The sequence below is a fragment of the Schistocerca gregaria genome, chromosome 4 (genome assembly GCF_023897955.1).
Source record: "Schistocerca gregaria isolate iqSchGreg1 chromosome 4, iqSchGreg1.2, whole genome shotgun sequence".
NCBI lineage: Eukaryota > Metazoa > Arthropoda > Insecta > Orthoptera > Acrididae > Schistocerca > Schistocerca gregaria.
Window position 1 is genome coordinate 459258411 of NC_064923.1, and position 14780 is coordinate 459273190.

General features: G+C 40.8%; 1 protein-coding gene across 6 annotated transcripts in view; it reads right to left on the reverse strand.

Annotated features, from left to right (window-relative positions):
- The window catches only part of LOC126267009 (TP53-binding protein 1-like), a 287951-nt gene that overhangs the window by 229202 nt on the left and 43969 nt on the right, over window positions 1-14780 (reverse strand). For 4 of the 6 annotated variants that reach the window (XM_049971777.1, XM_049971775.1, XM_049971778.1 and 1 more), the window contains exon 2: window positions 9176-9546. The exons of the other annotated variants lie outside the window; for them this stretch is intronic. In XM_049971777.1, coding sequence (XP_049827734.1) covers window positions 9176-9546 — 371 coding nt within the window. The remainder of the gene's footprint in view (window positions 1-9175; window positions 9547-14780) is intronic. 6 annotated transcript variants of the gene reach the window in all.

The window sequence follows — 14780 nt, forward strand, 5'->3', positions numbered from 1 at the left end:
TCTACAGTGAAGACGTAGTGTGCATTTAGAAGTGAATATCTCCCGAGCTGTGTTGTTGTTCATAACTAATTACGTGCTGTTGTTTCCCCATTATTCAACTTATATTTTATTTAATTGCTGGACCATCAACACCAATAAGTGTTTTGCAGAAATATACCGCATTCTCAAAAGTACTTCTACGTTTGTACTCATCATTTCAAGTCCTAAAGATAGCACCAGCAGATTTTATTTAATTGCAATCTTTCGTTTATAAATTTAAACGTTACTTTCATAATTCGCAATTGTCGAGTGATAGAAACCTTCGTCCATTCGATTCATGTGTGTATTCGTATTGTATACTGTAGACTCAGCAGCATTTGGCCTGTAATGCGGCAACTGCATATCCCAGCCCCTGGACAACGAAACTAGACAAAACTTTCAATATTACAATGCTGAGTCAGAGGGTGCGTAGTTATTGGAAAGCCTGCAATGTAATAAAAAGGAAACCAAACTAGATTGAACATATATTAATACATGGAAATGAACTCGATTAAACGGGCATTAATAAAAGGTATTAGAAGGGTACATGGAGGAAGAGAAGAGGCAAGGGAGGAAGAGATTTCAATCCTGGATGATGTGATGGCCGGCAGCACATATAGCAACATTAAAAAAGGAGCAATGGAACACATGAAATGGAGACGCAAGGACCTGCTAATATAGCAGAAAACTGATGATAAGCGATTAATACTTGAACTTTCACAAGCCACTGTAATATCGGTATTTATTCTTCTTTGAGTAGGTATGAGTGCTCGAAGTGTATGAGCAGCTAAAGCTTCAGCAAGGGAATTCCACAAACTGACTCAGCACTGACCAGCCTTTTAGCAGCAAAGAGACATCAGTATTGAGGCTGATGAACTATTTTCAAAGCATATTTTCTACAAACAGCTGCGAAAAATATGTGTACCTACCTAACATTGGTTTATTTGTCCATAATAACTTTTACAGTCATGGGCATAGTCTTGAATCGATACTTATAATACAGATTCATCCCCTCACCTATGGCTAAAGGTGTAGTAGCTTCATTCACTGAGAAACTGTGTCATCATACCAATAACATGACACGAACATCACTTTCCAAATCTTTAGCAGACTGCTTGCAAAGACGGAAACAAACTTAGAAATAACAAGTTTATATGAACTTCAGCCTCCACATGTATATCAAATAGCAATTAATGTTTGAATTATTCGTATTTTTAAGTCAGTCCCCCCCATTACAGATAAATAATTGCTGTAAACACAATTTCACCAATTCATTCAAGTCATTTCCATAATCGATGCTAACCTGTTAAAATACGAAATTTTATAAAAAAATATGATTTTTGTTGTGAAATGTATGAATTTTAAAAAGTTTTATTTTATTTGTATATAAGCTAAGCTTTACCTATTGTGGCAGCAGTGTAGGAGGGGGTTGTGGGTGGAGGGAGCATACTGGGCACTTTCTGAAGGCAGCGAGGGCACATGAGGTGGTAAAGATTGAGAACCACTCATGGGTAGAAATGCTCTGGTTCAAATGGTTCAAATGGCACTGAGCACTATGAGACTCAACTGCTGTGGTCATTAGTCCCCTAGAACTTAGAACTACTTAAACCTAACTAACCTAAGGACATCACACACATCCATGCCCGAGGCAGGATTCAAACCTGCGACCGTAGCAGTCGCACGGTTCCGGACTGCGCGCCTAGAACCGCGAGACTACCGCGGCCGGCCCGGAATGCTCTACTGGGCAAAATTAAATTGACCTTCCATAGCCATTATCGGGAAAGTGGTGATTTTACAGTAAACAGGTACAGTGATGACTAAGGAAAACACATCGCACTGTCACGGTTTTCATGTCATATGTGCATACAATATCAAGTGGTTCGGCATTTCCTCATGAAATATCATCAGTAAAGCAGTGCCATGTTATCCATAATTATGATACGCATGGGAGTTGAAAACAGAGGAAGATGATACAAAAGTTGAAACATTCCGATGAAAAACAGCTTATATTCGAAGATTTACAGTTTTGTCGTGAAGAAAAAAAGGCGAATCGCGTAATAATACCTCAACAGAAAGCAATCTTGCAGGCAGCAAAAATGGGAGGGAAGTCAGAAAGTACACTAAAGTACATTTCAAAAGACTTTCAGACAGAGGAAAAAACAGGTAAACATCTTAAATCTCCTGGAAAACAAAGGCATTCCAGAAAAATATTTCCTCTGGATAACTTTGCTAAAGCAGTTTCTTGAAGAAAAGCAAAATTGGAATATCATGAGCAGAAGAATAAAATCCCAACATTGGCAAAGCTACTTATAGTTTCAAAAATGGAGATAACTTTTCAAAGGCAGAAAATTCTGAAAGAGATGAGATTCAGTTTTAAGGAACATAAAAACAGGTATCAGCCTAACAGAATATTGCAAAGTGTGCACATTACTGAAGAGCAATCAGAAACAATGAAAAGTGGCCCAATAAATTAGTATTCATAGATGAAACATGGGTGCATATGCAATATACCACCCTTGAAGAACTACTGGCAGCATGAAAAAGTTCCAGGTGTAATGACCAATATCAGTGTAGGCCAAAGAGCTATTGTTGTCCACACTGAAGGAGCGATGGGTTTCATAGACAGAGTACAGTTAATTTAGGATTGTAAATCTAAATCCCAAGATTATCAAGATGATATGAATGGGGATAATTACCACAAATGGTCAGGAAAGAAACTGATTCCTAACTTCTGCATTGGTAGTACTGCTGTTCTCGATAATGCACCATAGTATACTGTTCAGATAAATAAAGCCCCCACTCTACAACTCATAAAAAGAACATAACTGAATGACTTGTTCAGGACAAAACAAGTTTTGAACAGAGGTTAACAAGAAATGAGCTTTCACGAACTGTGCATTATAATAAGCCAAAGCGTACACAGTTTTAAAGTGTAAGGGATACATTGTTCTCAGGCTTCCACCATACTACTGTGATTTGAAACCTATAGAGCTAATCTGGAATATAATGAAACAAAAAACTGCAGAAAAAGAACATTTCTTCCATTAATTTAACTACCCTAAAACAATTAACCAAACAGTCTTTATAGAATATTACCCAACATGACTGATTAAAAGACCGCGAACATATAAAGGGAATTGAAAATGAAGAAAAGCATGGAGATGTGGTAATGGAGGAAGCAATAGAGATTATTATTATTATTATTATTATTATTATTATTATTATTATTATGAAAGTTGATCTGGAGAGTATAGATGAATATGCAGCACATGACAGTCATGAAACTGGAACAGATTCCAGGGAAATGGATACAGAAGATGAAGAACTTGGTGTCTACCTCTTTTGTGATGGGTCATCTACTTCATAGCTCTAATCATCAAGATAAGTGCAATTTTCATTGCATAACTTTAGTTGTACAGTCCTTCTTTCACTCCACAACCCCGATTACGTGCTGACTCATGAAGCACCCTTACTCCCAGGTGCAATATTACTGTGGTCAACTAATAATTAGCCAGCTATTTGTGCATCCACACACACACACACACACACACACACAGGCACTTGCATTTATCATAGGTTAAGTTCCATTAGGAATGCCACTTTGTACATTCCTCTGTCACCTGTTAGCGATGTTGATAGACTCATCCCTCGGCCACAGATGCCTGCCACAAGCACATCCCAAACAGTAGCACCGTCACCCACACTGATAGGCCTGCCCTCCAAAGAGAGAGAGAGAAACATTTCTCTAAGCCTAGCAGGGGCGAGGATCACGCTCTGTCAGATATGCGCAAAGTAGTGTATTTCTTATTCACATGGGCTTTTCCATTCTCCATGCACTCATTACGCAGCAACCCAATGTGTGAGATAGTCGAGCAGGGTTGCAAACCATCTATAATTGCCTTTTATGATGTAGTGCTCATAGTAAATAGCTATGCAGCTGTAACCTCAGATTTCCTATCCACAGTTTCTACAAAACATTGTCCAAGATGATATTGATGATGATGCTTGGTTTGTGGGATGCTCAACTCTGCGGTCACCAGTGCCCACACAAAGTCCCAATTTTTACACAGACCATTTTTTTTTCACAGTCTTATCTAGTCACTGTCACGAATGATGATGATGATGACAACAGAAACACCCAGTCTCTGGGCGGAGAAAATTCCCAACCTGGCTGGGAATCGAACCCAGAACCCCCATGATCATTCAAGAGTGACTGATGATAAGGCATAGTGCATTCTGATAAGAGTGACATCAATATAGAGCACAGAAATCCCTCAGGCACTTCTGGACTCAAAGGGAGAGGTGTGATGAGTTCCTATCTCCCACTCTTCCTTTTTTAGTACTGGTTTGTTACTGAAGCATTTATAATTAAGTCATCAGTTTCATGGCAGTGCAGCTATATAATGACATCAGTTATTTCTGAACTGACCACTGTTATGAAAACACTCCTATTCTGGCAATAAATTGTCAGTGTACATGTTTTACTTTCACACTGAGGAGGTTGTAATAAATGCAGAGCAGGAATTGGATTTTATGCATTCAACCAGTAAAGACATTAACACATTAATGACTTCAATGCAGAGAGGAATGTGGAATTCAACAATATGGTCATTGTTGGTTTCTGTCTGTCTGTTGTTGTGCTATGTACTATGTAGTGGTGTTACAGATACACTGCTGAATATGATATAACAGTATTTAGAAATCTAAATAAATAATTGACCAGCATATCTTAGTTTGAACATTGCTGTTGCCATATGACAATGCTAGGCATTTGAACTAATTTCTATTATTGTTCATATTCTTTTTATATCTTCAGGAAGTCTTTCGCTCGCTGAAGCCTTAAACATATTACTAGATAAGGATATGACTGCAGGTATTTTCTTGGAGCCTCAAGACTGATTATTCTAAATATAAAAGTATGTCTGCTTTGGAGATTTCTGAAAAGTTTATTAACAACGAGATAATGGAGCATTTAGTTGATGAAACAAGACATTATACATTATTTATTAACTGCCCAAATCCAAATATACCAGCTGATGAGATCAAATGTTTCATCAGGATTCTGTTTATTAGTGGGTACAATATTCTGCCATCTAAAAGACATTACTGGGAAAGTGATGATGACATGAAGGATGGAGCTGTGTGTAGCTGCATGCTCAGGTGGCATAGATTTCTACAAATCTATCGATTTTTGCACTGTGCCAATAACACCAAAATTGACTACAATAATAAGGCTCGGAAAATCAATACATTTATGGAAATGCTAAAGAAGCAGTGTATAGATAGTTTTGTATCTGAAGAGCATCTGTCAAATGACGAATATATGGTTAAACATTTTGTCCACCATGGTTGCAAGCAATTTATTGGGGGTAAACCAGTATGATTTGGGCACAAAATATATAGCATCAACACTAAGAATGGCTATTTAGTCAATTTTGAACTTTATCGGAAAAAGGTCCAAAACCAAACACAGAGATGGGAAAGTATTTGGCAAGACAGCAAGATCCTTACTGTCATTACATGGCAAAATTCCAGCAGAGAATAGCGAGTCACATTATACATTTTTCATGGATAATCTATTTCTGGTTCTGCACTTTTCTCATTTTAAAAGTCTCCAGGTATTCAGCCACTGGAACTATAAGAGAAAGTAGTCACAATGATCTCCTCATGTGGCAGCCAACCTGCACAGTTAAGAGGTTTTCTCAGAAAACAAAGAGGAACGTGACACTCCTGAGGCCTCAAGTAATTGGGAAGTACAACATGTACATGGGAGGAACAGACCAAATGGACTAAAATCTGGACTGCGAGCAAATTGGAATTCATAGCAAGAAATGATATTGAACACTGTTGACAAAGACGCTTGTTGTAGCTATGCAGAACATTGGCTTCTGTATAATAAATCGGGCATACCAAAAATTTCTCAACTACAATTCAGGTTGGAAATAGCTAATGCACTGTTGTGTATGTCCCAGGTCCTTCCCAAAGCAGCTGAAAGAGATAATGCGTAGAATGAACAAGCATCTTAAGGTCAGTGTATTTTGACAAATGCCTGATAATATCAGTGCAGTTATTCTGAATCAGAAACATCACTAAATCACAGCATGTTGGATGTGAACAATGAATGTACTTAACACATTCAGTGAGATATATTCACTAGCTAGTTAAGAACTATGGCCTGACATAAAAATCTTGAAGGTGACTTCTTTTGAGAAAATATTATCAGAAGGGTACAAATTTACACTGATACACATTTTTCACCAAAATTACAATTCTATTTTTGTACACAGTATCTTAACAACTGACATGGCAGCCTTCTTATGGCATTGTGAGTGGTGCATACCTACTCCTGGGATCCAATTGCCATGTCGGTATTGAGCCTCCTATTTATGGTTACATCTGACATTCCATTAACATACTTTTCTCCCACCATTATTGTTATTTCATGAAGTGCAAACCCTCTGCAATTTTATGGCTCCAATAAATGAGAAAGACAGCAAGATTTTGATTTATTAAGAGATAGTTCCCATTTTTTGAAATGAGTCAGTGAAAGTGTAGTATCCGGCCACTTGCTTGGCCAAATACCACCACGGAACATATCTGCAGCTGACAGGTTGCCATACCCCTCGGCATCCTCCATGGAAGCCAGACACACACACAGCAATCACTATTCTGGTTGTGCATATCACCAGGCAACAACAGCCAGTCATGCTGTGAACACAACCGAGGACAACATGGGCATTCCAGACTCCAGTGGGCTCCGCAAGAGGCATCTGCATCGCCCATCAACAGTGTGCACAACCAATTGCAGTGCTGTAAACGTAGCATTACATTTGCACCCACACACCATGTGAAAAATCCACATCTCAGGTGACCACCACGCACGGAGGCTGGAAACTGTCCAAGACGAAGAAGGTGACCACCACAGAAATCCTGTTAGGGTAGAGAGTACCTAAGATGCTGCTCCACCACTAGCCTCAGCACTCACTCTCACCCCAGACTCAACATCAGCTGCTCCTTGCAATTCAGCCATCAGTAGTCATCTTCAACAGCAATATTCATTGCTGTCCCGATCTCCAACTGAACATCGACCAAGGGTGGCCCAGGACTTTGACCAACACACACGGAGCTGCCTGCAGCTGATTGATCTGGGCACCTACCCAGACACTAGCCTGATCATGGTCTAGGACATCAACTGGGCAATGACCAGACACTGACCTTGGGCACCATTTTTGGCTACAGTGAGAAATCTACCATTCTACCAGAAGTAGCTTTTATTTTCCATTTCACGTCAAACTGGGGACTGTTCATTCCCAAGTTACCAATAAGAGTGTTCTTTCACTGTAACTTGTGGACTGACTTTATTATGTGCTGTCCTTATAAACTTATAAAGAGCAAGACATAAAAAAAGATCAGGACTGTGTCGTAAGCTCCTTGTTTATGGGGCAACATAATTAAGAAGTCCACTGGAATAAGGATCTCAAGAAACATAAAGACACATCAATAAAGGCATAGCTTGTGATTTAAATAAAGCTTTGCACTCAGCACTTAATTTACTAAGATCTCCTCGCCCGTCTTAATTCATCAGACAGGAACCACTGATGTAGTAAAATATTAGGACCATCTTTTATGTTTTTAAAAATGGCCAGTAAGTTGTATCTAGAAACACTGCAACATATTAATAATGATGACTATTGACTACTGCCTTGCACAGATGCTCTTTGGAATTGTAAGTGTGCTTCAGTTGTTCTATGGCTGTTCCTTGCTTGGATATTGTATTGTATTGTGGTTATTTATGTAATAAAGAGATGCTATCTCATATTGGGCCACATTATCTGTCACCCTGATCCTATCCTGGTACAGGACATTACAGTGGTGACCACACAATGATTGCTTACTGTTTAACAGTTGTGTGGCCCAATTCACAAGACAAGACAATGATTTCAGTGTCAGAGCGTACAGTACTTCGCAATCAAGTTTTCAGAAACTCACATTCATGAAACATGAAAGGTACATTCATCAGCTCACTGTTACAACAGCAGACAACAATGTCGAAGAGTGGCATACCACAATCAATTTACTTTGCGACTTTATTGCCATTGGCACATACTGAACCACAAACAGCCAGATTTGCAATCCTTCACTCAGGCCAATGTGTCATTCGCAGTGTATGTGGAATCGTTTGACCTGGTGCTCGTGCAGCCAGCTGCACTGTCTTTGAACATTCCTATTGCATCCCCCACTGCTTTGAACAGTTATGGAACATTCGTCTATTGTACCTATATGGATGTCGCCCTGGCAATCAAGACGACTACCCTTCAACATCACCTCCACCTGCTGCCGTGCACATTCAAAATTCCACCATTTCACCTGGACCAACCCATTGTCCGTTTCACAATAATCTTCACCAAACTTAACGTTACTAGTGATGGTGTTAAATCTGTTACACTGCTCAGTCACTTACACAATGAACTATTGTCTGTCAAAGACTGCACAGAGTATCAACGGACAAGCAGCAGTCGATGACCTCTCAAAAGCCGGAGTTGAGAGACCTTTGGAGAGCTTGTGGACTTCACCCAGTAAGCTAATGCCCCGGAAGAGCAGTACCGTAATTTAAGTGCAGACTACAGGGCCCTTAATGCTCATACGATAACAGCATGCCAGCTGGAATGTCCATAAATTGAAGTAGTTGTCATGTCATCGCAAAGAGTTGATAGTTCTGAAGATGTACTGAGATCTTCAAGTTGAGCCATAGCAAAGTGGAGAGCATGGGGTCAGCCTGTGGGATGGAAGCATTGGCATCCTCAGATGAGGTTGTGAGTGGATGCGATATTCTGGGTGCAGTGATAATGAGGGAGCTGTGATGTAATAGTGGCCGAGTCCAGATCATTCAGCAAGTTATAGATATGTGTCAAATGATGGTGATGAAGCTGTTCTCAGCAGAATACACCATAGTACCCTATGACAACATCAATGATACACAGCTAAAATCAGTCACCTTGGACAATAACCTGTGTGTAACAAATTGGTTGGATATTAAATGAAATATTCAAAATGAGTCAATCAGACATAAAGCAGGTGGTAAATTTCTGTTGCTTGATAGCATACTGAGAAAATGCAATCAATATATGGATGAGACTTAACAGGACCAGTTGCTTACCTTCTCCTTCATCCTTTCCCAGCACACCTTCAATATTTGCTGCCTCCTCCTCTTTTCCACCAACATCTTTAGCAGTCACTGTCTCATTTGTACTGAGCCCATCATCAACAGTGGGTGCTTTGTTTTCTTCCACTACAACTCCAGTTGTGGATGCTTCATTTTTTTCCACAACATCTTTAACACTGGATGTCGCGATTTTTTCTGCTACATCTTCAACAGTGGATGTCTCCTCTTTTTTCAGTACAGCAATTATCTCATTTTTCCCCGCCTCTTCTCTAACAGTGGACACTTCATCTTCTTTCATAAGAACTTCGACAGTAGACTTTTCTGCATTCTGTGCTTTCACCTCATTTGTATCTTTGGTGGGAAAACTGTAAATACAGACAGCAGTACATTGTTACAACTGTAGATAATTTTTCAACAACCAAATCATTTCTAAGGTAACCATGAACAAGATTACATCCATTTTACAACATTTCACAAACTAAACAAAATATATTCATAGTAACTGGTTGGTTGAGTTATTGTTTCTGTCTATCCAACAGTCTGAACCTCAGCATCTTTGCAAAAAATAGTCACAGATTAGTGTGCTATTTAAACTTTGGTAAAGTACAATGTTAAACATACATATGCACTCAAGCAAAACGCGTGCCTAAAACATGGAGTAGTACCATGTACAGCTTCTCAAATGAAAAATTACAGATACAACAAAACACACTGAAATCCAGTTACTTCTGGAATGGTTGGTTGGTTGATTTGATGGAGGGGACCAAACAGCGAGGTCACTGGTCCCATCGAATTAGGGAAGGATGGTGAAGGAAGTCGGCCGTGCCCTTTCAAAGGGCCCATCTCAGGATTTTCCTGAGGCAAGAAATCACAGAAAACCAAAATCAGGATGGCCAGGCACGGGTTTGAACCACCGTCGTCCCGAATGCGAGTCCAGTATGCAAACCACTGTGCCACCTCATTTGGTTACTTCGAGAACGATCTTTGACAACTAAGAAATTTAAAGTCTACACTACAGCTCCCTAATTGTCACCTAATGTAACTGGATACATGAAAAATTTACTCTCCAAGTGGCTGCAGGAGAACACACTCACACAAAGGTATTGAAGGAAGGCGGATGAAGAAAAAGGCATGTCAAGGTTTAGGTGACAGGGAGTGTTTGGAAAGGTCGCCCAGAACTCCGAATCAGGGAACACTTAATAGACATGATGAGAAGGAAAGACTGATTGTTGGGGACTACACAGAAGAAGAGTTGAAATCCATAGTCTTAGTGGTGGAGGACAGGGTGATAAGCAAGACAACAGATTACAGACAAAACTGTGCAAGTGTTAATAAGAGCAGAAAGCTAAGTAAACTGTATATCGTAGCAGTGAGGATAGAGATGTCAAAAAATTAAAAGACACAGGAAACTAAAAGGGAATGGGTAAATGTATGGTTATTGAGAACAAAAGTTGAGACTGAAGAAATTAATGCAAATTAAAGCCATGTGGGTGGCAAAAACTAAGGACAAGCTGTAATGTCAGTTCCTATCTGCACAGTTCTGAGAAGTTAGTGTCTGAAGGAAGAATCAAGATAGCATGTGTGGTGAAATAAGCACCAATATCAAAACTGCCATGCTGTAGAGCATGCTCTGCAACAGGATACTGTGTGTTGCCAGTGTACATCCTCTGTTTAAGTCCATTCATCCTGACTGATAACTTGATACACGCCCGACACCTCTAAAACTTACAAGGCACTTAACTTTCCACTATTACAAACTCTTCCCAATGTTTTGTCAGTAATCTATTTTTGTTCAATACCCATCTTCCACCACTAATCTCATCCAGTGCAATCCCAAATAATCAGTCTTTCTTTCTTATCCCATCTGGTAACTCTCCCCTAACCAAGGGTCCGGGATGACTTTTCCAAATTCTCCCCAGTTCCTGAGCCCCACCAGTCCTTTTTCTTCATCCCTCTTTCTTGTCCTTCAACATTTCTGCCAGAAGAAGGAACCACTGGCTATGAAAGCTCGCAATATTCCTTAAATTGTGTGTTCTCCTGCTGCCGCTTGGTAAGTATATTTCTTATGTAACCAGTTATATTACCAAAAACTGGAAACTGATTATTTTTGTTGATACAATCATCACCTAAAATAGACAATATGGTCCCTTAACATACATTATGGATGATGTTTCATAGCACCAAACTCAGCATCAAGCTGACAGCTGTTGTTCTTTTACAGTTGATCGTTTTGTTTACTGACAAGCCTAGTGAAAAATTGTTTTCTGCTCTGTGCAGAAGTTTACATGGCAACTTCATTCTAGATCTAATGACATGATGATCAGCCCAACCTTTAGCTCCATGCAAAGCCTTTATTATTACACCATTTCTAGTACGTCTCATGTGCACAATTACACAATCCAGCTGTTACCAGTGTTTATAGAGGTAGTTCGCAAAGAAGCTGTTTTATATTTGAAAATCTAAAGAACGACTTCGTAATGCAAAGATAAAGAAGTCATCTCACAAAACAGATCTGTCATTATCAAGGATGTTAAACAAAACTCCTTGTAGGTCTTCATACATTCGTTGATATGTCAAATTGTCAGGGCAAAGAAAACCCCTTTGAATTTGATCAAGGAACTACATTCATTACAAAATTTAAATTTTGAATGAAGGGTGTGGAAAATATCATCATCATGAGGGGGGAGGAGGGTTTCCACATAAGTAATTAATGCAGTTGATTGCATATGAGCACAACCATTAAAGCAGCTCTAAAGTACACATTGTTATTGACACAACAATATAATATTGCAAAAGTGAGAAGTCAAGAATGGCACAATATTACTGCTCAATATTTACACCTGAAGCATCATTTACAATACTGCCTTTATAGTTAACATGCCAGCAATTGATGACATGGAACTTGCATGGATTGTGATTAAATTGCTTGCCTTGTGAAACACAAGCTGAAATTATACAGGATGGGCGAGAAAAGCCAAAGGAGCTTTCTTTGATTATTTCAATGGACTAGGGGCTCTTTTAAGGCAGCAAAAATTCACAACAACTAATTACAAATTGAAGAAGTGAACTGTGAGGTTCATCCCATACATGTGATGTTTCCCACATACTTCTCTATTGTAATTGTTGTAACTGCGCAGTACACTAGGCTGACCCAAAGTAATTCAAATATAGCTTTAATCATGAATCACTAAACTACAACAGAAAACAGAGTCCTATGAATACCCACATAATAAAATATAGTACACTGACATGAACAGCACACTGGAAATATACACACGAAGGGTCAGTCAATGCTACTTTGCACATATATATGTTCGAGTCGCCTGTAGATGGTACAGTGGTGATGTTGCCGTGCTCACGCCTCCCACATGCACCCTCCAGTGGCTGGTCTGTGCTGATACAGTTGGTGGCCAACTCAAACCAGAGCGGCGGCAGCCAGTGCCAACAGAGGGGGCGGGATGATGAGTCTGACGGGCACCAGAGCATTGGGCCGGGACACGCACAGATGTGAGCTTGCCCAAGGGTTGCACTCAATGACAGCAACAGAGTGGAAGGGCTATCACCATCCCAATGTCATCATAAGCAGACAGGTCCCAGTGCCGGGGCAGCAGGACTGGACCCACTGGTGACGATGACTGATTTGATGATGAAGATGGGGTTGGTAGGGGTGGCCCAACAAGAGCAACAGGCTGCGGCAATGGACCCGAGGCCTAAGACAGACCTGCACTCAGCATCAGGAAGCTGGAACCCGATGGTCCCACACATGGAAGAGGCAGCCAATAGGGTGGGGGCAGCTCAACAGCAGGCAACGAGGGGCTTGAGGCGGAGGGTGGCAGGGCAGGCTACAGCGATGGTGGTTGCATCAGCGAACCAATAGCTTCCTGAAGGAAGCATGAGCACCACTAATCAAGGTGGCACGCCATCAGTCCATCAGCCGTATGGATGCCACACAGACGGCATCCCCAGTAACAGACAATTGCCAGTATCTACTTGGGCCGGCAACCAAAGCCTTGTGTCCAAACCAGTGACTACGGCGTGAAGCGGCCAGATGAACTAGACTATGGCAGCCATAGAGCAGGCCACAGAAAATGAATGCACACATGTGGCTGCTGGCCATAAAGCAACTGAGCCAGGCTCTGCTACCCCATAGGCGTAAAGTGATAGTTGCTCAGAAAATGAAGAAGGGCATTGTACGGAAAGAAATGCATAAAAAACTTTTTCATTTGGGACAATGGAATATCCAGGAAAGAATGTAACAATATTAGAGAAGGAAAGTTGCTACTCACCATGATGCTGAGTCGCAATAGGGACAACAAATGATTCACACACACACACACACACACACACACACACACACACACACACACAGCCTGCACTCACATCTGCAGTCTCATATAGCTGAAACCACACTGCGAGCAGCAGCACCAGTGCATGATGGGAGTGGTTAATCGTTTTGTTGTGCCTATTGCGACTCAGCATCTCCGCTGTATGGTGAGTAGTAACCTTCCGTCTCTAATATTGTTTTTCATTTGGGACTTGAACGTACGCACTAGTTGTTCTGCCTCGCCATTTGATTGTGGGTGGGAAGGCAGAGCCATAACCCGACGAGTGCCGTGATGGGAACAAAACAACTGAGAGATGTGAGAAACACAGTGGGGATCATTATCGGAAACGAAGGTACACGACAACCCCTCAACAGAAAAAAAACATCAAAAGTGTAAGAATTGTGACCTCGGCTGATGTCAACACACACCCGAGAATATAAGGAAACTGATAAAACGCATTGACAACCAAGAGCAAATAGGAATCCATGAAGGGGGACCTGAAGTCTACATGAATGTGTTCCCATGGCTGGTGTGAAGCAGGCCAAGGTGACAGAGATAGCTGAGAGCTGCTTGATGTCAGGCACACTGCGCACAAACTGCCACAATATGGACAATGTCATCATCAATCCCGGGACCAAGAACATGTCTCCTAGGTATCAGTTCAGTGTGTGAAATGCCTCAATGGTCCGGACATAGAATCTTGCACCTTAACACGGCAGGAATGACTACTCTGCGAGAGAGGTCTTCTGTGGACTAAAGCAAAACACCATCAAAAACAGAGAGGCAATACCATAAGGAAACATAGTTGCACAGAGGGTCCGAAGCCCTACCCGGCAATTTATCTGGCCAGGCACACTGAAGAAATCAAATCACCTGGCGAGGAACTGAGTCAGTGGGACGAGCAGCTGCTATGAGCGAGTTCGTAACTGGGTAAACCTTGACTGTTGCCTGCATCTCAGTATCAAAATGGAAGCAAAGCAATTCTTCACGAACAAAGTTGGGATCAGGACCTACAGGAACATGGGCCAAGACATTGGCATTAACATGTTTAGTAGTGGGTCAAAAATGGATTACGTAATTGTAGCGAGACAAGAACAGTGTGCACCATTGCAGGCGAAGTGCTGCCTTGTCAGGCAAAGTAGTTAAATAAGAAAACCAAAGGTTTATGGTCAGTAATAAGATGAAACTTGGAGTCATACAAAAGAAATGTAAAATTTCTTGAGAGCACTGATGGTGACAAGAGCATTTTTTCAACCCAAAAGTAACGCTGCTGG